This window comes from Micromys minutus, assembly GCF_963924665.1.
Source record: "Micromys minutus genome assembly, chromosome: 2".
Taxonomy (NCBI): Eukaryota; Metazoa; Chordata; class Mammalia; order Rodentia; family Muridae; genus Micromys; species Micromys minutus.
This window is the reverse complement of record NC_137971.1, coordinates 34,449,112-34,472,407: the sequence shown is the minus strand read 5'-3', so window position 1 is coordinate 34,472,407 and position 23,296 is coordinate 34,449,112. Positions and strand designations below refer to the sequence as shown.

General features: G+C 43.3%; 1 protein-coding gene across 2 annotated transcripts in view; it reads left to right on the top strand.

Annotated features, from left to right (window-relative positions):
• The window catches only part of DOCK8 (dedicator of cytokinesis 8), a gene marked incomplete at its 5' end in the record, with an annotated part of 175,940 nt that overhangs the window by 74,345 nt on the left and 78,299 nt on the right, over positions 1-23,296 (top strand). For both annotated transcript variants that reach the window (XM_080911132.1, XM_080911133.1), the window contains 7 exons: positions 1,900-1,966; positions 5,202-5,351; positions 8,407-8,487; positions 9,504-9,663; positions 11,218-11,354; positions 13,352-13,445; positions 14,564-14,726. In XM_080911132.1, coding sequence (XP_080767258.1) covers positions 1,900-1,966; positions 5,202-5,351; positions 8,407-8,487; positions 9,504-9,663; positions 11,218-11,354; positions 13,352-13,445; positions 14,564-14,726 — 852 coding nt within the window. The remainder of the gene's footprint in view (positions 1-1,899; positions 1,967-5,201; positions 5,352-8,406; positions 8,488-9,503; positions 9,664-11,217; positions 11,355-13,351; positions 13,446-14,563; positions 14,727-23,296) is intronic.

Genomic DNA, 23,296 nt, shown 5'->3' with positions numbered 1-23,296 from the left:
TGAAGGACCACATCTAAAAAAACAATGGTAGAAAAAACCCGTACCTTCTACTTAAAAGAGGTGGGTGGCCTTGAACCCCGACTCTGAAGTCCTCACCTGCTGCCCTGCTGGGAGTTTCTCTGACCACAGCTTCCCAGTAGAGCAGGAGTGTGAGCCCTACACTTCTGTGAGGAGGAGGGCTTCACAATGGGCTTCTCCTCTCTTCTCTGAAACATGAAGAGTTTAACTCTCTACCAATCTAACATTACACAGCAGTGCTGAGACCTTTCGAGTGTCAGAAAGTACACGAATAAACACAGGTTGACCCTGCCAGGAGACATGGTGAACCTCAACACAGGGAGCTCTCAATTAAAGTTCTGGTTCCTGCCTGAAATCTTGACTCATGCTGTAATCCAGAGGCAGGGACATCACAGTAGGTTCTAGGGCCATCCTGAGCTATATAGCAAGACCCTGTCTCAAGGGGGGGTGCCATTTTATGACAAGGTATGTGTGTACATGAGAAAGAGACAGATACAGAAAGACAGACAGACAGACAAATGTATGTAACAAAATCTATCATTTTCAATGTACAGTTCAGTGGCATTGAGTACAAGAACATTGTTTTACAACCACCACCACTATCCACTTCTAGATGTTTCTATCTTCCAAAGTAAATTTAGTATCCACTGAACACTAATTCCCCATGACCTCCTCCAACCCATCTCTTGGTAGACACCACAGTACTTTGAATTCTATCTTTGAATTTGAGTATATAAATATATCCCATGAGTGTAATGAATCACTTGTCCCTTCAAGTGGGTTTATTTCATTTATCATAATATGTATATATATATTACATATATATCCTTAAAATATTGTTATATAAATGCAATGTGTTTATCCCTCAGTCAGTAGATGTGGGTTTTTGGATGATAGGTTATGCTGCTGCTAGGCACTGTTCCCTACATATGGTACATATATTATCTTAATAATTCTTAAGACATCTATGGAAAATGGGGAGAGCAGTGTCTTCCTTACTTTGCAGGCAAATACATTGCCCTGGCTGGTTTTGTGTGTCAACTTGACACAAGCTGGAGTTGTCCCAGAGAAAGCAGCCTCAGTTGAGTAAACAACTCAATGAGATCCAGCTGTAAGGCATTTTCTCAATTTGTGATCAAGGTGGAAGGCCCAGCCCATTGTGGGTGGTGCCATCCCTGGGCTGGTAGACCTGAGTTCTATAAAAAAGCAAGCTGAGCAAACCAGGTGAAGCAAGCCAGTAACATCCCTCCATGGCCTCTGCATCAGCTCCTGCTTCCTGACCTGCTTGAGTTCCAGTCCTGACTTCCTCTGGTGATGAACAGTGATGTGGAAGTGTAAACTGAATAAACCCTTTCCTCCCCAACTTGCTTCTTGGTTGATGTTTTGTGCAGGAATAGAAACTCTGACTAAGACACACATAGAATTAGGAAAGACAGTAGTAGGCGCTGATAGAGCAGAACCCAGTTCAGATTGACTGAGTCTGTTCTCTAGAACATGACAGCTGCAATAGGAATATGTACTTGGGGGCTGGGCGTGGGTTCATGGCTGAATACTTGTCTAGTATTTGTGAGTTCGAATCATGATGTGTGTATGAGGTAGTGTTTTGGATCAAACCAGAATTCTGTTCAGCTTACTCTCTTGCTGTACCACCAACAAGCCCTTTTTTCAAGCAAACATTTTTAAAGAGGCTATAGTATCCACCATGACTTCAAATTATCTGGAATTTTTTTCATTAATATCTCATAATTTCCCATTAATATCTGTGTGTCTCTCATATTTGTGTGGAGTTATTCCTGTATTTATGGAATCATGTTTAACAGTTTTTATATATCTATGCATTTTTAGGACACTCAAACATCTTTCTCTCTCTCTCTCTAACAGGTTTGAGATCGAAATTGAGCCTCTCTTTGCCAGTATTGCCCTTTATGATGTTAAAGAAAGGAAAAAGGTATGGAAAAAACATCCCATCCCATACATCCCATGATTTGGGGTTCAGGTTTTATTGCAAGAAAGCACAACAGATTGTGCTACATGGGTGAGTGTGTATATGTATTTACATATATGTGCATATATATGTATGTGTGTGCATAGAGGGCCAAAGTTGAATTGTGTTTTCCTTAATTGATTTGTACACCACCTGTGCAGACAGAATCATTCAGTCGGGGACCCAGATTGGGCTTCCTCTAGAGATTTCCAGGCTCTGCCTTTCAGATGCTGGATTTATTGCTGGCCTCTGTCCATCTAGCATTTATATACAATCTTGGCATTCAAACTCAGACACCCATGCTTGTGGGTCAAGTGCACTCCACTGAGCCCCAGCTTGCACATCAAATTTGAAAGCCAATCAACACTGATAGCTCCAGATTTTCTTCCTTTGCCATGTTTGACAGAAAAAAAAAATTGATGTGAAAATTTAATTGTGTTCTTTGAAGAATCTTTAAGGGAAAGGAGGCACCACTGGTTGGATAGAGAAAGAAATGAGGTAACACTTGAGGTTATGTGTAAAGTAAAATAATGTGTTGTTTTTAACATGTCAGCTATGCATGATTTTTGTCCTGAAGGTTTTTTGTTGTTGTTTTGAGGTGTTTTTTTTTTTTTTTTTTTTTTTTTTTTCTCTGTGTAATAGATTCATTGTGGAGGGCTGGGGAGATGACTCTGTGGGTAAGGTCTCTTGCCATGCAAGCATGAGGACCTGAGTTTGAATCCCTAGCACCCATATAAAAGGCCAGCATGATTACACATTCATTTCTAAATGCTGGAGATACAGCATCTTAAGACAGTAAAACAAAAAGGAATAGAGACACATCCAACATCCTGCTGTTACCCCTACATGTAACACACACACACACACACACACACACAGAGAGAGAGAGAGAGAGAGAGAGAGACAGACAGACAGAGAGAGAAAGAGAGAGACAGAGAGAGACAGAGATAGATAGAGAGAGACAGACAGAGGAAATTAAATAGCTTCATTGTGAATGGTAGAAATCATGTGCAGTTACTATGTAAATTAATGAATATATCACCAACTATAAAAGATATTTCCATTGAAAGAATTTAGTGACCCGAGATTCTTCCTTGAGGTTTAAAATGTTCCTTAGTTTAGACATTTGTAACCCAGCAGAATGACCGTCGTGCTTCTGGTATTATTCACATGTAGCTGGCTGAATTGGAGACTATGTGCGGCTCTAAAACAATACAATAAATGGGCTTGATGCTAGTGAAAGGCTTAGAGGCCAAAACAAACAGGACTTGGGGGCTGGTGGTTAAGAGCACTAGCCGCTTTTTCAGAGAACCCCAGTTTGATTCCCAGCACCCACACAGTGGCTGACAACCACCTGTAACTCCAGTCCCAGGGGATGCAGTGCACTCTTCTGGCCCTGCATGCACATGGTGCACAGATATACATGAAGCCAAAACACCCATACACATAAAATAAGTCTCTTTAGGCAGTAGTTCTCAGGGCTGAAGAGATAGCTTAGCAGGTATGAGGACTAGAGTTCAGATCCTAGCATCCATAGCAAGCCAGGTATCCCCACAAATACTTGTAACCCCACTTCTGAGGCAGGGGGAGACACAAGATTGCTTCCCCCCAGCTAGGAAAAAGCAAACAAAAAAAGTGTGGTTCAAGAAAGATCCTTTCTTTTATGAATAGGTAATGATGAAATAGGACATCAACATTTTTTTCTGCACATACAGGTGCACATCCAGCCACACATAGATGCACATAAATGAATACATGACTAAAATCTTAAAGAAAAGTTCTCAGATTTTAATATGCACAGAACCTTCTGGAACACATGGTCTAACACAGAGTCTAAGGCCCTTCACTGGGTTTCTGTCCCTGTAAGTCTAGAATAGGAGCTGAGAATTTTCATTTCTAACAGGTTTCTTGATGGTGCTGAAGCTATCTAGTAACATCTTGTTAGAGGACCACAGCCTTTAAAATTGCTGGCTTACACAGTAAGAGGTCCTTGTCTTTTTTCCTTGATAATCCAACATGGTAGGGTGGCAGGTTAGTTGTGTCCCTGTTTCTCTCAGTCATTCAGAAACCCAGGCTGCAAGAGCTCCTTCTTCCTCAATATGTCCTCTCCCTAGTCACTCCTCGTAGGGCCACTGGTGCTGAGATATGAAATATTTGAGATGGGGAGCAGAGGAGGCTTGGCGATGTAATGTCTCTGCTCTGTTCTCTGTTACCTGGAGACAAGCTAGTCACCTGATCACTCTAACTGTCCATGTAGTGGCTAGAACCTACCTCAACATCCAATTCTCACCGACCCACTCCTAGCAAGGACAGAAAGAACCCAGGAAGGGTTGCCACATGACCTTAAATTCGAAAGCCCAAGAGCAGATGCATTACCTGTACCAACCTCCTCCCCCCACAGGTAACAACATCTTTAGGTCTTTAGGGTGCGGACCAGGCTGCCTCAGGGTTGCTCTCATCCTTCCTCCCTCCTTCTCTGACGTAGAGTGAAGTTGGGCTGCACTGCTCAGCAGACTCAGTCCAGGCCTCCCAGCCTCTGAGATCACCGTCTACGCTTTCTTCTCGGCTCTCTGTGCCTTGCAGCTCTGCCTGTGAGAACCGCTCATCTGTCTCTAAAGCCCCACATTGGGTACCACCTGTAGCAGTAAATATTAAAGAACAGTGAACGGTTTCAGGCATCACGCCGTGCCCCAGAGAGACCACTGGAGACAGAGCGTAGCAGGAGGTAGTGTGGCGTGGTGCCTGGAACCATTCGCTATTGTTTAATATTTACTGCTACATCTAATGTTTCTCCTCCATAAGTAGTTTTCCTCATTACCCCATCCTCTTGTGCTTTCTAAAACTCCCACAGGGCTTCTGTGCACGGATGTAGTCACTTAATTCGCTTTTACTGTAGTTTGTTGTGTCTGCTTTTCTCTCACTGTGATAGTAAACCAGGCAGAGGCTGTGCCCCCTCTTGTTCAATGCAGTACCTTGCATTTCACTAATACCCAGAAAATTCTGGCGAGTTAATAAAAATTAAGTGTTTCTCATATGACTCCAAACTGTGTAGAAATTGTAGCAAAATATCAGACTTTCTAACAGCCACTATTTATACTTCTTTTAGCAGAATTTCCCTCTGACTTTTCAACTCCTGTTGCATTTGAGACCAAGAACACAACATGTCTAACTGACTTTCCCCCATGCTGATCATTTACAGATCTCAGAAAATTTCCACTGTGACTTGAACTCTGACCAGTTCAAAGGGTTTCTGCGAGCTCACACGCCCTCGGTTGACCCGTCGAGTCAGGCAAGGTCTGCAGTGTTCTCGGTCACCTACCCGTCCTCAGACATCTACCTGGTTGTCAAGGTGATTACATACAGTAGTCCAAGCTGCATGTTCTGATATTCGTGTTATTATCTTACTCAGCAGCGCTGACAGAAATCACACGACAGGCTTGTGTGTCCTCTGTGATGCTTGAGTTGTTTCTTTCTTGACAACACTTGCCCTTGCAAATAACCTCTGCTGGAAGACTAGAAAGTTGGGGGATTGCGGGGCTTGTGGTCAGAGCTTGCAATCCAGACATTATGTGACCTGCGGTGACTCAAACTTCTTCAGACTTGGTTTTCTACCTGTGAGGTAGGGTGATCACACTGACCTCTACCAGTTGTTGCAACTTCAGATAAAGTCTCACCCTCCCTAACTGAGGAAAACGCCCTCAGCAGTCCTTGTCTGGTAGGTTGCCATGATGAAAGGTCTCCTAGCAGTGTCCCTGTGTCTCTAGCACCCTCAACCCAGCATCCCCAGTCCAGCCTCTGACAACCTGAGGTGTGGCTGCACTTTCCAACATTTCTCTCTTATTACAGACCTGAGCATTTTTCCATTTAGTTTCATATCCCGTGTATGCATCACTTGCATTCCCATGCGGTCTAATAGTGGCATATAGGGGCCAAAGAATTTGGACAGCTTGGAGTTTGCTTCTTCTGTATTATTTCACAAAGATGGCTATCGCTCAAAGGGACTGTTTAAGGACCTAGGATTTACCATCGGTGACTGGGACTGGAAGGCATACCTCAGAGATCTCAGCAGTAGCCCAGTAGTGCTACCCTAACATGTACCAGGTCCTTGGTTCAATACCCAGGAACTGAAAAAAGAAAGAATAAAATAAAACGATGAAATAAGCCTTTTGCTAAGAACGTGTATCTGCTGCTATCATTGTAAACTGTGCTCCTCGCCAAGGTGCTTAATGTACCGGAAAAGCTTGAATGCAGCTGTGGCAGTATTGTCATTAAATGTACAGCTCTCTCAGTGGGCAGCCAACAGAACCACACTAGTTCTAAAGCTAATTTTATTTCCAGCTCTTTTTGATTTTTATGAAACTCCAGTAATTATGTAGTAATGGTTGCTACCACTGACAACACATTTTCTCAGTTTTCTTTTCTTTCTTTCTTTCTTTCTTTTTTTTTTTTTTTTTGATGTGGAGGTGTACTTATTTGACAGTAACAAATACATTGTAAGATGTCTGGATATAATTAGGAAATTTAGGGGCCCGAGAGATGGCTCAGTGGTTAAGAGCACAGGTTTCTCTCCTGGAGGACCCGGGTTCAATTCCCAGCACCCACATGACAGTTCACACCTGTCTGTAATTGCATTTCCAGGGAATCTGACACCCTCGTGCAGACATACTGGAGGCAAAACACAAATGCACACAAGATAAGAAATAACTAACTGTTAAGAAACTTAGGTCTACACTGGAAAGCAATCTTCTTTGGTGTCTGTCTTAATTATAAGGCCATCATTAGAGCTGCCTTTCTTCAAATGCATAGTAAATGCATAGTAAATGGTATTGTAATATTTAGACAACCCAGGCAAATGTCATGGGATAAGGAAAGGGCTTCTCACTTTCTTATTTTTATCCCCAAGATGAACGTCAAGATCTTGCACATATTCTAGGTGGAGTCCCTTCGTTCAGCTGTCATTCATATAATATAATATAATATAATATAATATAATATAATATAATATATTACTTTGAGGGATTATTTCAGGCTTAGAGATTTAGTTCCAGATTTTGAGTACATGGAAGGATTTGATTTGATGAGGATGAGTGTGAACCTCAAGCTTTAAAAACAAAAACAGTTTAAAAATAGATTAGCCAGGCATTAAACCCACCTCTGTGGCTTTAATGGGTACATTGGAAAGTAGCCTTTTTTAACCTTAAAGCTCCCAGCCGACTCTAGTGTGCTCCTCTGCTCACAGCCGTGTTTATAGGGGCTCACACATGCTTACACACCAGCCAAGAAGGACCAAGCATGAGGGCTTCGTATCAGACTGACATTCTTCTCGGAAAGTCACCCTGAGCAATGCGGCAAAGGAGGTGGTTCCGGGTTCTGTTGGATCTAGACTTTCAATTCTGGTGTCTCAACTAACAACACAGGCTAACGGAGCTAAGTCTTAGCATCTAAGCTCACTTAAATTTTCTTTCTGTAAAGAATTGAAACATTTCGGATTTTTTCCTTTCTTTGCCCTAAACAAGGTGCCCATATTCCTGACAATCGATTGTCAACTCCTTAACTAGGAGCTAAGTGGAAGATAGTACCAGTACCCATTAGCAGGCTGCAAAGACAAAATATCTCGAGGCATTTCCTTCTAAGTCTGTCAAATCTCTAACAGGAAAGCACCCTATCAGGAAATTACAATTACAGACCGTTTACTCTGCTCGTTTATTTGTTTTGTGGAAGGTTTTTCGTTCCAGGCCCGACTTTTACAGAGACCATGACTCATTTTTACTTTGTAAGCAATAATAAAGAAAATGAGCTTTTCCCTTCCTACATGTATCTCCTGGGTTTTGTTTTATAAAATAACTTTTATTGCATTTTTTTATTGTGGATATAACACATGTTTATTGTTTAAAAATAGAAACTTCCCATCAGCAATAAGAAGACAATAAAAAACACACATAATCTCATCACATAAGGAAACCACTGTTAGCATTTGCTGTCATCTTTTTAATATGCCTGTGTCTTTTTTCCTCTGAAACTCTGTGGTAGGCTCCGTGTGTGTGTGTGTGTGTGTGTGTGTGTGTGTGTGTGTGTGTCTGTGTGTGTGTGTGTCTGTGTGTGTGTCTATTTGGCTGTATGAAGCAGAGTTTCTCTGTGTAGCTTTGGCTGTCTTGGAACTCACTCTGTTGAACAGGCTGGCTGTCCTCAAACTCAAGAGATCTTCCTGCCAGTGTCTCCCAAGTGCTGGGATTAAAGGCATGCACCGCCACTACCCGGGCTCCACGCTATATTTTTACACCAGAGAGCATATTGTAATGAACACCCTATGTCATTAAATGTCATTGAACATAATTTTTACGGTTGATTACCCATTATATAAATATAATTTACTCACTTTGTTTTAATATTACTTTTGTTGGTAGATTGAAAAGGTCCTTCAGCAAGGAGAGATTGCAGACTGTGCAGAACCCTACATGATCATCAAAGAAAGCGATGGTGGAAAGGTATGGCCATTTAAGTACTGGGAACATCTTAGGATGAACTAATTTTCACAAAATAGTGGAGGTAAACTGTCATATTTTCCATTTTAAAACATGGATCAACTGTATTTTCATAAAAGAGGAAAGAGAAACCAGTTAGTGACAAAAAATGTTTTAAAGCAATGCATGATTGATCACCCTAAGGATCCCACCTGCCGGTGTGAACTCTGGCTTAGACCAAGCCACACCTGCTGCCTTGGTTCCGAGGCTCCAACTTGAGAGGGTCCCATAAGCAGAAGAGGGCAAGAGCTCTTGGTTTTCCTCAGTAGCACAGGTACTGTCTTCTGCAGAATCAGGACTGGGGGCCTGCTGCTGCTCCTGCTCCTCATAAATTAATTAGCACATTATAGGTCCTAAGACATGAATAAGACTTTTCTCAGTGCCAATTTGCACAGGTTCCCAGCATGGTTTTAAAAACATGGCCCTTTTTGGAATCAGCCCTGTGAACATCAAACAAAATTAGTTGAGCTAAATAAAGACGGACATTCGTGTCTTAAAATCTGTTAGTGTGGATTGAGGACGAACTCCTTGGAAGTGTGACCAACAGCAGCGACATTGTGAGGAATAATTAAGAATCTTTTAGAATTTCAAAGTCGCCGTTGTAAAGTAGATGCTCTTGGGACTTTGAGAGATGACATACTAGCCTTTCTTCACCAGGTTTTTCTCAGGAGAGTTAAAGTTACCTAGGTAAATGATGTGTTTGCCCGTTCACCCCTAGAACAAGTCTAGGGCATGTCTTCATAGCAAAAATATGTCACCTCCTAATTGATTACTGTCCTTTAGGAAAAAAAGATCTCTTCCTTCGGTGTAACCTTTGCTTCCTTATCAGGTAGACTTGAGCCTAAGCTGATGCTTTCCTGCTGCCTCAGCCCCACCGCCCCCACCAGGCCCATCAGCAAGGCTGCTGTCGCCTCCTTGCAGGCAGCTGACTCAGTGCTGATGTTTTTGTTTTATCTTCTCTCTTTACCATCTTCCTCCAGAGTAAAGAAAAGGTTGAAAAACTAAAAACTCAAGCTGAATCCTTCTGCCAACGTTTGGGGAAATACCGGATGCCCTTCGCATGGGCCCCCATTAGCTTAGCAAGCTTCTTCAACGTCTCCACCCTTGAAAGGGAGAGCACCGATGTGGAGCCTGGGGCCGGTAAGATCTCCATCTGTGACAGGAAGCATAGGGTCCCCCATAGCCAGCTTTGCCGTTATCTGCTCATTAGTAAGGACTGGAGGTGTGGGAGTCGGTGAGAGGAAGATCATAGACTACTGAACTCTGGGTGCCTGATCAGTGACTCCCCCCACCCCCCGAAAGAAACAATTACCATGAGCAGTTACGGAGTCTAAGAACTTTGAATGGAGTTTTCAAAAGTTAATTTTGAGTAGCCATCCCATCTCAAAAGTTAAAATGCTGGAGAATGACAGGAAGAAGCAGTGTGCCGCTCGTTAGACAAAGGCGCCGTGTTCGGCCCCCACACGAGGAAAAAAAATGGGGGCACCGCCCAAAGCTCTGGAAAGCAAAACTCAGATTTCTCAGCAAAATCTTTGGTCTCCTAAAGTCTGTTTTGCCAAGTACAATGAGAATAAGTACCCAAAGTAGCCAGCAGGTGCTCTTCTAACTTACTGCACAGAGACCCCTTCTCATTGCCTCTCCGTAAATGTGACCCAGTCATGTGTACAGTTTCAGGGTGGATATGTCTGGGTGACTGTAGTTTTCAAGTGAACCCACACCCACCTAAACACCTTCATTGTCTGCAAATACACGGTCTACCCTTGGATGTTTCATACATTCCTGGGCTCTGCCAGTTCTGAAATGTGGCTTTTTGCAGGGAGTGGATGCCAGGGAGGTTGTTACTGTTGCTGCTCTCCTGGAGTTACTGTTGCGTAATCACCAGACAGAACTGCATTCTTTCAGATTTGTCCGTAAACTTCACCCCTTCTGACCTTCCCATCCAGTCTTTCTATTTATTGCCTTATTACAAAGTGCCTGGGTGGAGGGGGGAGCTCCATGGGCAACTCAAGTCCAAGTAATTCAGGCAGAGGGCTTGCCAAGATGTTAGCTAGGTCTAAGTTGAGGATAGTTCAACTGAAGCACTGAAGCTGATTTCCTAAGGAGTAACCAGAGAGACCCAGGACATTACATGGAGTTTAGGTGGCCAGTGGTAGCTCTCATCAGCATGAAAGTTGGGCATCATAGAACATTAAAGAGTCTTGCTTTCTAGGTAGTGGAACCCCTAGGCTTGCAGAAGAATATAAAACACAAGGTTTCAACCTAGTTCTTCCAAAGAAAGGAGACATGAGGAAGCTATAGTTTAAGAACCTCAGCCCTGTCTGGTTTCCGGTGAAAAGGTCAGCCAGGGCACTTCTGTTGCCTGATCCGCACTACAACCAAGGCAAACTGGATCCAGAATGTGCGCATGCTGGTTTGAGTCCCCAGTGACTTCAGGGATGCATGAGTGTGTGCTCTCCCAGGGGAACACAAGTGTAAAAGCAAAGCAAACACTGGGCTGACTCAACAGCCTATCAGCAGACCCTGTATTGGCTGAGCTCCAGACTTACACACACTAGGGTTCTTTCTATTCTAGTAAGAAAATTAGGGACTTGAGGAAGGGGGCTAAGGAAGGTTTAGCCCTGTGGGGGGATAGCTGGGTTCAGTAATAACTGGTATGTGTTCTGATGCGTAATAATAACAGTTGCTTTCCTCAAGGGAGAAACTCTGTGGGGGAGAGGAGGAGTTTGTCCCAGTCCAGGAGGCCTTCTGAGCGAACCCTCTCCTTAGAGGAAAATGGAGCTGGATCCAACTTCAAAGCTACCACCTTGACCACTAACATCTTCTTCAAGCAGGTACCTGTTTTCTGTTACAGTACAGTTGGATTCAATTGTATTGGTGAGGTGTTAGATCCAAAGGAATAGTGTAATGTGATCAGAGAGGCTAATTAGTGTCTGTTCAGCTGGGTTGTCACAAAGATTAGAGCACTTGCAGGTGTGCCAAAGCCATCTTGCACAGGTCAGGAACTGTGTGGCGTTGGTAGCTAATCACATAGCAGATCTTTTCTCTGAGGAAACAAAACACACACACACACACACACACACACACACACACACACACACAGGGTGGATGAAGCAAACCTCCAACTAGTTTGTTTTTTCTTTTAGCCTTTTTATACCACCTAAGACAAAAAAATTCTGTGTAAGAAAAAAGGATTACCTCATAGCCATAGTTACATATCCTCCAAAAACAATCACCATAAAATCATATTCTTCAAAAACAGATTAAAATCACTACACAACAGGAGATTACAACATGATTGCTGATTATATATCCTTTTGAAAACCACACATAACCAAACAGTTCTCATCTATCTTTCTCTCCACAAATCCATCCTAACCTCAAGACAATAATTCTTTCGTCATTGATGGAAGATTCATCAAGCCAAGTCTATTGTAGCTTGTTTTCCTGTGCTAGCTGACAACAGTTTGTATTTACTGAGAAACCAATCACTATCCATCTTATAGTTGTCTGTTCTCTATTCTTATCCTCACAATAGGACCGTTTACTTTTTGTTCCTAACAACGCCTTTTCATAGTGCACAAAACCTGTGATGATATCCTTAGGTCACAAGATCAAGGGATTCAGACCCACCCTGCAGTGTTTTCTCTAAGCATCAGTCTGTCTCAGACCTGCTTTCCACAACTACGACTATTCGATAACGTGTAAGAGCACACCATGCTCTGTTTCTAGCCTGTACGCCCCCTCAAAGAGGGGGCACATTCTACTTAATTCTGTCTTTGTTAAATGTTCCTGGCAAAAACACCTAAACCATCTCCTGCGTCTTCCTTATCAACTACCCTAACTCCCTAAAACCATTTAAATCAAATCAGAATTCTGCAAAATTACTAATTCATTGAAGCAGCATTATTCTATGAAGGTTTATGTTCATATTGATCTGCAGGAAAACTGCTCAGTAGAATGAGTGAGCTGCCTCCCATGAAGCAGTCACACCAGGCTATAGGCAGTGGGAGTCTCCCCAAGCCCATTCACACCATGCTAGGTACAAGAGGACTGTGGCAGTGACAGACATGAGAAGGCCCAGCAGTAGCAAGACACAGTCCAGGGACAGTCCCCCTGGGGCTGCGCCTCTCTGAGGCATATCCATACAGCTGTGGAAAAACAGTGGCCCATCTCCAGGAAGCTCACCTGTTCACTGCACTTTGTCCTGCCTGACGTCTGCTACAGGTGTGCCCCTGGCCGAACACCTCCATGGTAGGCATGTAGAGGGTGGGGCTTACACATACCTTCCTTATCAAGACAATGAAATCAGAAAGAAAGATGCTTTTCCCATTTTCGAATCTCTGAAGAAGAGAGCTTGTTCAGCATTGTTTTTGGGACTAAAAGGAGTTTCTGTTTGTTGACATCACAAGACACCGCATGTGACCTTGCTTCCTCAAGGTCAGACAGCTACCTGGGAGAGCAGCAGAGGCTCTTCCTGCAGCAATGCTGATGAGAGATTGACAGAGAAGAGCACTGCACAGTAATTTCTATGAAAGACTTGTTAGAATAGATAAGCCAAGTGTGGTGACACTCTGGAGACTGAGACAGGAGGATTGCAAATGTAGGTTAGCTTTAGTTACCTAGTGGGACATATCTCAGAAAAAAAAATGAAAGAAGAAGGAGGAAAGGAAGAAGAGAGGAGAGCGGAGAGAAGGGGAAAATGGAGAGAGAAAGAATAAGCAAAAATAATCATTTTAAAAATGGCTTTCAGGGGGAAATCTTAGAAATAGTCCCTAGTCTAGGAATCAGCAGAGCCCCCCCCCCACTAACCCTCAGCATCTCTTGGCAGGAAGGAGATCGACTTAGTGATGAAGACTTGTTCAAGTTTTTAGCTGACTACAAGAGATCTTCATCCCTACAGCGAAGAGTCAAATCCATCCCAGGTGTGCTTGGCTTCTCTTTAGCATCTCTGGTCTAGTCTGTTTCTGTTGCTATGATACAGTACTGATCAAAGGCTACTGGAAGGTGGGAAGGGTTTACTTGGTTTTACTCTTTCATACTGTGGTCTATCATCGAGGGAGGGTTGGAGCCCGTGATGATCCTCTTGTCAGGATCTGAAGCAGCAAGTGTGGAAGAATGCTGCTCACTGGCTCTCGTCCAGGATCTTGTTCAGCTGCCTTTGTTCTGGGCTAGGCTCACCTGCCTAAGGGTGTGACTGCCCTTGATGGGGTGTGCCTTCCCACACTAATTAGCAATCAAGAAAGCACTTCACAGACGTGGCTTTAGGCCAGTTTGATCCTGACAGTTCTTCAGTTGAGATTTCCACTTCCCAGGTGATTGTAGGCTTGTGTCAAGTTGTCAACAGAAGCTAGCTATGACACTCTTGAGCAGTGCCCAGACCATTTGTGATTGACATTGCTTGTTAAAACTGCCAAGGGCAATTTGGATTTTTGCATTTGAAGTTAAGAGTCTAAATGACTATGCATTTTTGACAAATCTATTCATGTTTTCTCATTCTCAAAGGATATACTCTACAAATAGTATGCTTTAGATTTGGTCTCTCGGATAATCTAATAATCATTTGAACATATCAACAGCTCTTTATCACACAAAATGTTACATGGAAGTCTGGTATTTAAATAGAGTGGGATGATTTGGCACGAAAAGGCACACTTATCTTCAAGTAACCGCCCATTATGCAATTTCTATATAGCAGATGCTGTTTCTATATTTCTCTGACACCCAAGGTGAGAGACCTCAACCCAAAGCCCACCAAGTTTTACTGCTGCAAGTATCTGAAAGTTTTTTTAACCATATATAGCTGTCGTGTGGTGAATCTGGATTTTCTGGTCAGCTCCTACTCATTTGATAAATCCTTACTTTGGTTTTATAAAAATGCTAAATCTCAAAAATTATCACAGGTCTTTAAAATCTCAAATTATAGGGAATGACCTTGGAACTCTAAAACACATATGCTCCCACAGTTTACCCATTGCACTCACCCTGGGTTCCTTCTTGACATGACAGATTTCAGTAACCCCTGCCCCATGGCTTGCTCTAGGCTCACTTAGGCTGGAGATATCCCCAGCTCCTGATGTACTGCCCTGCTGCCTGACGCCTGAGATGCTGCCAGTCAAACCCTTTCCTGAGAACCGGACTCGTCCACACAAGGAGATTTTGGAATTTCCAATCCGGGAAGTGTACGTCCCTCACACTGTGTACAGGTGAGAAATGTGGGCTCTTGTTTGGATAGTGCACTCACCTCTCCAGATCCAGCCTCTCTTCCTTCTTCCTGAGTTTGAGGGGGAAACTAATTGGGACGGCTTGGAACCACAGAGGACTGTGAGGTTGCTTCTAGAGATGCTTTGCCAAATGCTCTGTGATAAGATTGCCTTTTATTCCAGTCATAATTGTAAGAGTCTAATGGATGTATTCTCACCAGAAATGAAAAAAGAAAATTGGAAAAATGAAAAACCTGAGCCTGTCACCCTGGCTTTCTTCCATGGAGAAAGTCTTGCAGGACAAGAGGAACATGGCTGAAATGCCATAGTTGTCTAAGGTTTCACACAGACAAGTGCCACATGTCTAATTCCAGTACTTAGGACGCCAGCTTGGGTTTCCTGGTGAGCCCAGGCCAGTCTGGATTACAGGCAAAACAAGACCAAATGAAACACACATTTTCAGCTGGAAACCCAGCTCTGTCCAGGAAATCTAAGTCAGTGACAGAAATAGTCCCCAGATGCTGCCCAGTGTTTTAGTGTGTGGTTGTTAGGCTGATGCAGTAGACCACACAAGAGTGCCATCTTACTTTGCTTCAATTAACTTACCTGTGTCGTGGCTACCATGTGGAAAGAGTGAGATACCACACAGCTGAAGGTGGGGCTGCTCTGCTTTCCAACTGGCCTTGTGGCCCTGACTCTCAGGGAATTTGAAGGGGCATCTGACAGCATGGTTGTTGTGTGCTCTTGTTTATTTTGAGAGGCTTCTTGCTTCTGAAATGTGGGGGAGAGTGATGAATCAAGCATCGTTTCTCTACCATCCATCAATGACATTCTGTGGGCTTTGCTTCCCATATAAAATACCTCATCAGGTCCCTCTGACCTCGCAAAGTCTCTCTTACGCCCTGCTGCCTGTGGTACTTCTTTTCTGTAGCTAAACCAACACCTGACAAGAAGCAACTTAGGGAAGGAAGGAAGGAAAAGGGAAGGAGGGAGGGAGGGAGGGAGAGAGGGATGGATGGATGGATGGATGGATGGATGGATGGATGGATGGATGGATGGATGGATTTGGTTGACTCACAGTTAAGGGGAGATAGCCCATTCAAGAGTGGAAGACAGGGTGACTGTGGCTCATGGTGGAGGAGTGTACAGCTGTACAGAGGACCACTTCACATCATGGTTGAGTGGGAAGCAGACAAGAAGTCGGGGCTGGCCTGCAGTGACGCACTTCCACTGGAGATGCTCCACCCACTAAAGGCCATACCTTTCAAGCAGCACCACTTGCTGGGGACCATGTGTTCAATACAGGAGCTTGTGAGAGACATTTTACCTTCATACACAGCCATGCTCAGCAAGTACTATCATGAGTTTATGTGTGCCTTCCTACACGCACACATACCTCTGCATACTGATTTTCTTGTTATGTATATTCCTTTGTCTAAAGAGGCCATCTCTTATTTTATTTTATTTTAGTTCAATTGGTAAACATTTGGTTTTCTTTTTCCCCAATAGCCTTTTGTTAAGTATTTGTGGGTTTAAGTGTGTGTGTATGTGTGTGTGTGTGTATGTGTGTAGGCCAGAGGTCAATTTCAGGAGCTATATACCTTGTTTATTGTGACAAGGTCTTTCACTGGGAACTGAGCTCACAAATTAGACTAGACTTTCTGCTCAATGATTCTCTTATATTTCTGAATTCCCAGCATTAGAATTATCAACTAATGATGCCGTGCTTGGGTTTCCCATGGTAGGGAGAGGGTGTTAAGCCCGGGTTCTCATGTTTGCATGGCAAGCACTTATCCTGTGAGCTATCTCTGGGTGAGGTATCTCTCCACCCTAACATTTGCAGATTCCCTTCCAAATTCTCTGGATGAGCTAGCTCTCTATCCTAACACTTGCAGTTTTCCTTTTCAATTTATTTAGTTTTATGTGTATTTGTGCCCTGCCTATGTGTATGTCTATACACCACATGTATACCTGGTGCTCATGGAGGCCAGAGAGAGCAGTTCCCCCAGACTAGAGTGAAGGGGCATTAGGAGCTGCCATGTGGGTCCTGGGAATTGAACATGGTTTGCCTGGAAGAGCCAGCAGTGCTTTGCGATGCCAAGGTATCTCACCTAGCCTCAACGTTTGTACTTTTTACCCATCCTGCCAAGTGACAGATTTTTATCTTGTCCATCTGTTAATTTGTGTGAAAAGCTTCCCTAGGAATATGCTTAACAGTAAAGTTGCTGAGTTACAAGTGACATTTGTTTTAGTAACTTTCATATTATTTCTTCCACCCCCCCCAAAAAAAAGAATGATTATCTTCTCAGCAGTGAATGGGAGCTCCCATGTATCCAGTTCCTCACCCACACTTACCTCTGTGACACACAAGGAGTTTTAGAGCCCACCTGTCCCCACCACACATCTTACAGGATTACTAACATGAGGCCTGAAAAGGAGAGGTAACCAGTGAGCTAAGTAAAAAGTTACCATGAGGAACACACTCAAGTGCCACACAGTAAGAAATGGAGTTCTTCCTTTTGGTGCTTGTGAGGCAACAGGACCCCCAACTTTGTCCTTCCTGAAGCAACTCCTTATTTTCAACACCAAATCAGCCTTCAGTCTCCCTCCTTAAAGAGCCAAGTATTTATAGAAAACAGTCTTTCAGTCCCCACCCCATGGAGGGCGATGAAAGCATGACCATGTTTGCTTACAGATGTTGTCTCCATCTCTGTAGAAGCCTTATCCTTTAATTGGAAGAGGAAGCTTGTGGCATGGGAATAAACTTGTACCAAATGAATTCTATAGCTATCCAACTGCCTTCTACCCCAACCCCAGCATTTAATCACCTGTAGGAGTCATTTACTGCCAACATTATCCTTTAATCACATGGCTTCAGGATTTGGAGTGCATCCCTACACTGAGCCATTCAGAATGTGCCAGTGCTGTGGACAAGTCTAGGCAGCTTACTCTGCACCCAACATGGTATCCTTAGAAATACACCTGAAAATGCAGAGCTGCTGGTCTTTGGTTGTGCCACAGAATGGTCAGGGCCACTCCTCTGGAGCCAGGTCTTCACTCTCAGAAATGATGGAAGATACTTCTTTCCAGTCTGGTAAAGGAGAGACCTGTTCTTGGCTCTGTGCTACTGTGTGTTAGCAGCATGTTTGTGGAAAGAGACATTCAACAAACTTGGCCCAGAATTTTTCTACATGAAAACTTCAAGGAATTTAGAATATATGTTCCATTAACTTCTTGAGGTATTAAATTTTAGTATTTCTTTTCTGGTCTTCGTGTGCTGAGAGCTTACATCTGATCCACAAGCAAAAGAAGAGAAATAAACTAGGAATAGATGGGCTTTTGGAACCTCAAAGTCCAGTCTCAGTGACACAACTCTCCTATAAGACCACTTCTCCTAATTCTTCCCAAACAGTGCCACCAAGTGCATACCAAGCATTCAAATGTATGAACTTAGGGGAGAAATTTTCATTCAATCAACACAAAATCCATTGAAGTTAAATACAAGAAAATGGGCTTTGAAGAGCATTAACAATTCAAGGATAAATCCTTTGAAACTTAATCTCATGAATGTGATATATGGCTTAACTTATACTTTACATAGCTATAACCTACAGAGGATAAATGCATCTGGTATGCCAAACAGTTAATGCTTCCATGGCCAAAGCCAGATGCTTAGGGTCAGATTTGCTATCTTCACCGGACTGTAGTACTACCTTATGGGGAAGGGAGCTAATGGCTGACATCAACCCTTGCCTTCCTCCTACCTCCTCAGGTAACTCCTTTGTTAGCTGTGCCTCTTCAGTGTCTTCTGCCAAGCTCACATTCTAGCTGAGTCCTGTGTGGACTCTGCCCCCAGGTCCCTCTACCATACACAGATTGCTATTAGAAAAGGGCCCAAAGCCCATCATAACAGAACCACTCAGGCTTCCCAAGCATTGATCATTCAAAAAATGAATGCTTGCTCAGATGGTCAGGATCACTTTAGATATTGAGAAATGCTACTCCAAAGACTAATTGGATCCCTGACATCATAAACCCTGGTCTTCTGAAACCACATCCAACCCTTTCATACAAAGGATGAATTTGACTCACAGTATCAATGTCTATGAAGGGGTTGAACTAGAAAGGTGTCCTTTGAGACTGACCCAGTAAAGCAGCTCTAAGAAGTCACCGAGAGAATTTTAACAGTTCCAAAAGTGGGAAGACAAATTTGACAAAAAGGCTGTCCAGGTCTGAGCTTGCATTCCTGTCTCCATAACTAGACTTTTTTATTTAAAGACTAGGCATTTGCCTAAGAATGCATTGGAACAACACCTGGCATATTTTGCCCAATGCCCAACACAGCTGGCAATAAAGGTATCAGATGCCTCATGGTAGGAGCAGAATAAAAATAGTGTGAGATGGGGCCCAGCCTGGGAAGACCTTCAAGGCCATCTTATCAGGTGGCTGCCGTGGGGGTGTGTTCAGAGATCACAGGCTTGGGATTTGTAATGAGCTTGTTAACTCCATGCCGACCTTTTAACTAGTGATTACATTAAGGCAAGCCACATAAAGTACGTTTTCATCTCTCAGCCCAGCCTCCAAAGTCTTGTTTATCTAATTATTGGACTACTTTGGAGGACTGTGTTGCTGAGAACAAGCCTGTCAGTCGGAACACAATTTCTTTGATGGATAATTAGCTGTTTCCAGACCTCCTCCTATTCAGCTGCGTGTTCTCAGACCAGAATGTCTGATCTGGCCTAACGAGGAGGTGCCTCGGATGCCCCTGTGATATCTTCATGGATTCTATGAGGCTTGTAGCATAGCAGAGAAGAGAAAGGCTCAGGAAGGATATGGGGCTGGTTTCAAGTGATCATTGGGGAGCAAGAATTTAGTGACTGTGAACCCAAAGTAAGAAGAATTGGGGCAGAGGGTATGCCCTTGAATGGGACTTGATTGTTTTCAGTAAGATAGACTTTCAGTTTAACACCAGTTATCATTATTTCTAGACTGGGTCTTTCCAGTACTGGAGGGAAGTGTGGGCATGCCACACAGTGTCCAGCCTCACTCTGGAGGGCCCTACTCAGGAGCCCCAGGAGCTGTCCTTTGAAAAAAAGTGGCTTTCCCCACTGTATCCACCCTCAGTTAGGTTCTTCTCTATGTCATCCAAGATCTGTTGTGACTTAGAGCAGCCTGCCCCCTTCATCCACTTGATTTGGAAAGCAAGCCCAGTGTACACCTAGATTTGCATTCAAGTGCATTTGTCAAAGGACAAGTAGAGTCTCTAACCCAGCAGCCCAGGTCTCATATGAGGATGGTCTTGCTCCTCCTGCCGTGATGTGTCTGTCCCTCTTGCCTGTGTGCTCACTCCAGCATAATTAATCATCATTTATACGTGACCAGTAATCTCAGTCACATGTAAAAGTTTAGACCTTGTTTCTTTAAATCTCCATAAATGTGCCTCTACTTAAATCTCTGTCAAAAGCACCTTCTGTTCATCGTATTTCCATTAGTTGTTTGAGCTTTATTTCCTAAGGAATAGGTAACCTCTTTCAATGGTTCCAAATATTAAGGTCCTGAAGGTGAACATTCTCACTGCCACTGCTGACTTCCAGCCACTTAGTTTTCCTCGTTGGAAACAGCTCGTCTACATATGTGAGATGGTCCACTTGTAAAAGCTCCTTTCCACAAACCAGCACCTGCTATGCCTGCTGAGCTAAGCAGTGGGCTTCTAAGTGTATCTAGTTACCAGAGAAACAAGAGTGAGCAGAACAGATGAGTGTGTGCTACATACCTCAGGCTGGCTGTGGACCATTAGAGGCTGATGCTTCCTCACAGATGTGAACTGGACATATGTACATTTGCCCTATCACACATTAAAGAGCATGACCCTCACACACACACACACACACACACACACACACACACTGTGCTCCTCCTGAAAAGCCTGGTGTACAGAGTGCTTTTTATAAATATACAGACCTCTCTTGCTTTTTCAGAGCTGTGCTCGATTTCATTATACACCTTTTCCTGACTTAATCTTGTGCTGAGGAGCCTTTTGCTTTATAGTTATGTTATAGTGGAGTATCTTAACATACACACTTCATACTTGTCTATTTACTGGACAGTTTTTTTTTCTTTTCAGCCTTTGAAGAAGTGTCTAAAAGGTCTTCCTTAATAGAGAAAGCGTAGGCATTTGTTATTCTGGGATTAGCAAGCAATGGTCAGAACTCACTAACAAACCATTTACCTTAGATGAGCAGTGGACAGAAATCAAGCTGCTTGCGATAGTCAAGGAATGTAAACAAAAGTGATTCCTGGCTCTGGACCCAGCTCAGGCCTGGTGTAAATGAGAGATATAGGGCCCACATCCTGATGTCCGGCTCCCAAACTCAACCATCCTCTTTTTTCTTTCTTTTTTTTTTTTTTTCAAAGAATGGAAAAATCCAGAAGAGAGCAGATGACCATTCTTTACACTTATTTTATTCCTAAGCTATGACTTTAGTATACCATTTAACCACTTGAGGGCACAATTCTCTCATTTCTGGACTCCAGCAAGCAGCTGCCTTTTGCGTTAGAGAACAGATAACACAGTTTTGTTATAGAGGCCCACACATTTTATGGTTCACCTTTTAAGCAAGACCAACAAACAGTGAGAAGGACTCCAGGGCCCCAAGAGATTTGTTCTTTTTTTGCAAAGGGTTTTATTCTTACCACTGGCTCTGTCTTCCTTCTCAGCATTTAGCACTTTTGGGGGAGGGTGGAGTAGAAAGGGACCAAGGTGTGCATCCTATGATACACAGAGTGAAATCTCCTTTGGGGCAGTGGTTCACTATACAAACCTACACTTCTACAAACTATCTCCGGTGCAGGAAACTGAAGCAGAGCGAAAGATTATGTGGGATGTGCAGTGAGGACAGGCGGTGTGCATAGTCATTGGCTATACAGTTCATGGTCTGGACATTATTTTGTGTTCATCTGGATCTGCCACACTTCGGTTGCTACTCCCGTGTGACTGTTCTAATTAGAAGTCTTGGTATTTAGTGGTGACAACTGCTATTCTCATCCCCATATGACCTATTTATAGAATTCAGCAAGAGGTTCACCAGATACTCTTTTCATATGGCCTCAGGTCAAGGCTCCCTGGGGTAGAAGGTATGGAGAGGTAATTAAATAAAGGCAAATCCCAGCTTGTAGCTCACCGCGATGGATGATTTGTCTGGACTGGAGAGTGTTCCCCGCAATCCAGGAGGCTGTCTTCAGTCTCTGTGTTTTATTAGCTTTTGTCATCACTGTTTCAGACAGGGTCTCACTGGTTTGCTCAGGTTGGCTCCAGACTGCTGGACTGAAGTGATCTGCCTGCCTCTGCCTCCCAGGAAATGGGGAATAACACTTTGTTTGTTTCAAAAATGGTCTTCAGCAGGGCTAATTCTCCTCTGATGTATTGTTCTCTCTTCTTTTTCTAATGTGTGAGAGGGAAGGGGACCTTCTGTTTTTCACTGTTTTCATCCTTAGTTTCAACTTTTTTATCTACTGAGGTCCCCAAGGGTCAACATTTATCCACTCTTCTCTAGAGCAGAGGTATTTAACAGCTCTTGGTGAGTGGGTGCCCTGTGGTTTCAGGCCTCAGACAGCTTGCTCTTGGGCCCTCACAGCAGGAATCAAGGCTAACTGAGAGCTGTGTTGGGGTTTTCTGAGGGGAAGAGTGGATGTGAGTGGGAGAGGCAGACAAACACCACAGGTACAGAGCTGCATAACCAGGCCTGCAGGAGGGGGAGGCCTGAGTTTGACAGTATAGAAAGACAACGTACTTTTTAACTTTAGCTTTGTTTTATTTGAGTGGGGATGGATGTCAAGGCCTCCTGCCTCTAAGCATACACTCTAGCATTGAGCTACTCACGCAGCCCCAGCATAAGAAACCATGGAAAATTGATTAGACATTATCTTTTTAAATTAAAAAATAAAATTGTTTGCCCACTAGCTTAAAATACCAGAGAGATTATAAGGATGCAAATGGGTCTAGCCTACCTCTTGTACTTCATATGAGTTTAGATCAATGCAACTATTCATGGAAATATATGTGTGTGTGTGTGTTTTATCATATATATATATATGGTTTATCATGTGTGCGTATATGTGTGTGTGTGTGTGTGTGTGTGTGTGTGTGTGTATATATATATATATATATATATATATATATATATATATATATATATATATGATGGTTTAATAAAGACAGAATCAGAGGGCCTCAACTTAATGCTCATTGCATACTAAAGGAGATGCACACTGAGGCTAATAGTTATGTTTCGTGGTGAGAAAATCCCATACACTTGACCTTAGCCAAAAGGCCAAAAAGTGATCCCATGCACATTTCTAACCTTTTCTTCAAACTTTAAAACTAAGCCCGGGCTGGTGGGGGTGGGGCTTGGGGAAGGGGGCAGAGCTGGAGAGGCAGCTTGGTGATGAACATTTGCTATCAAGCATGAGGACTTGAATTCAAACCCTAATACCTGTGCCAAAAAAGCCAGCCATGGCCATGTATGCAACTGTAACCCCAGGAAGGGGCAGGAGTGGGGAGTGACTGACAGGAG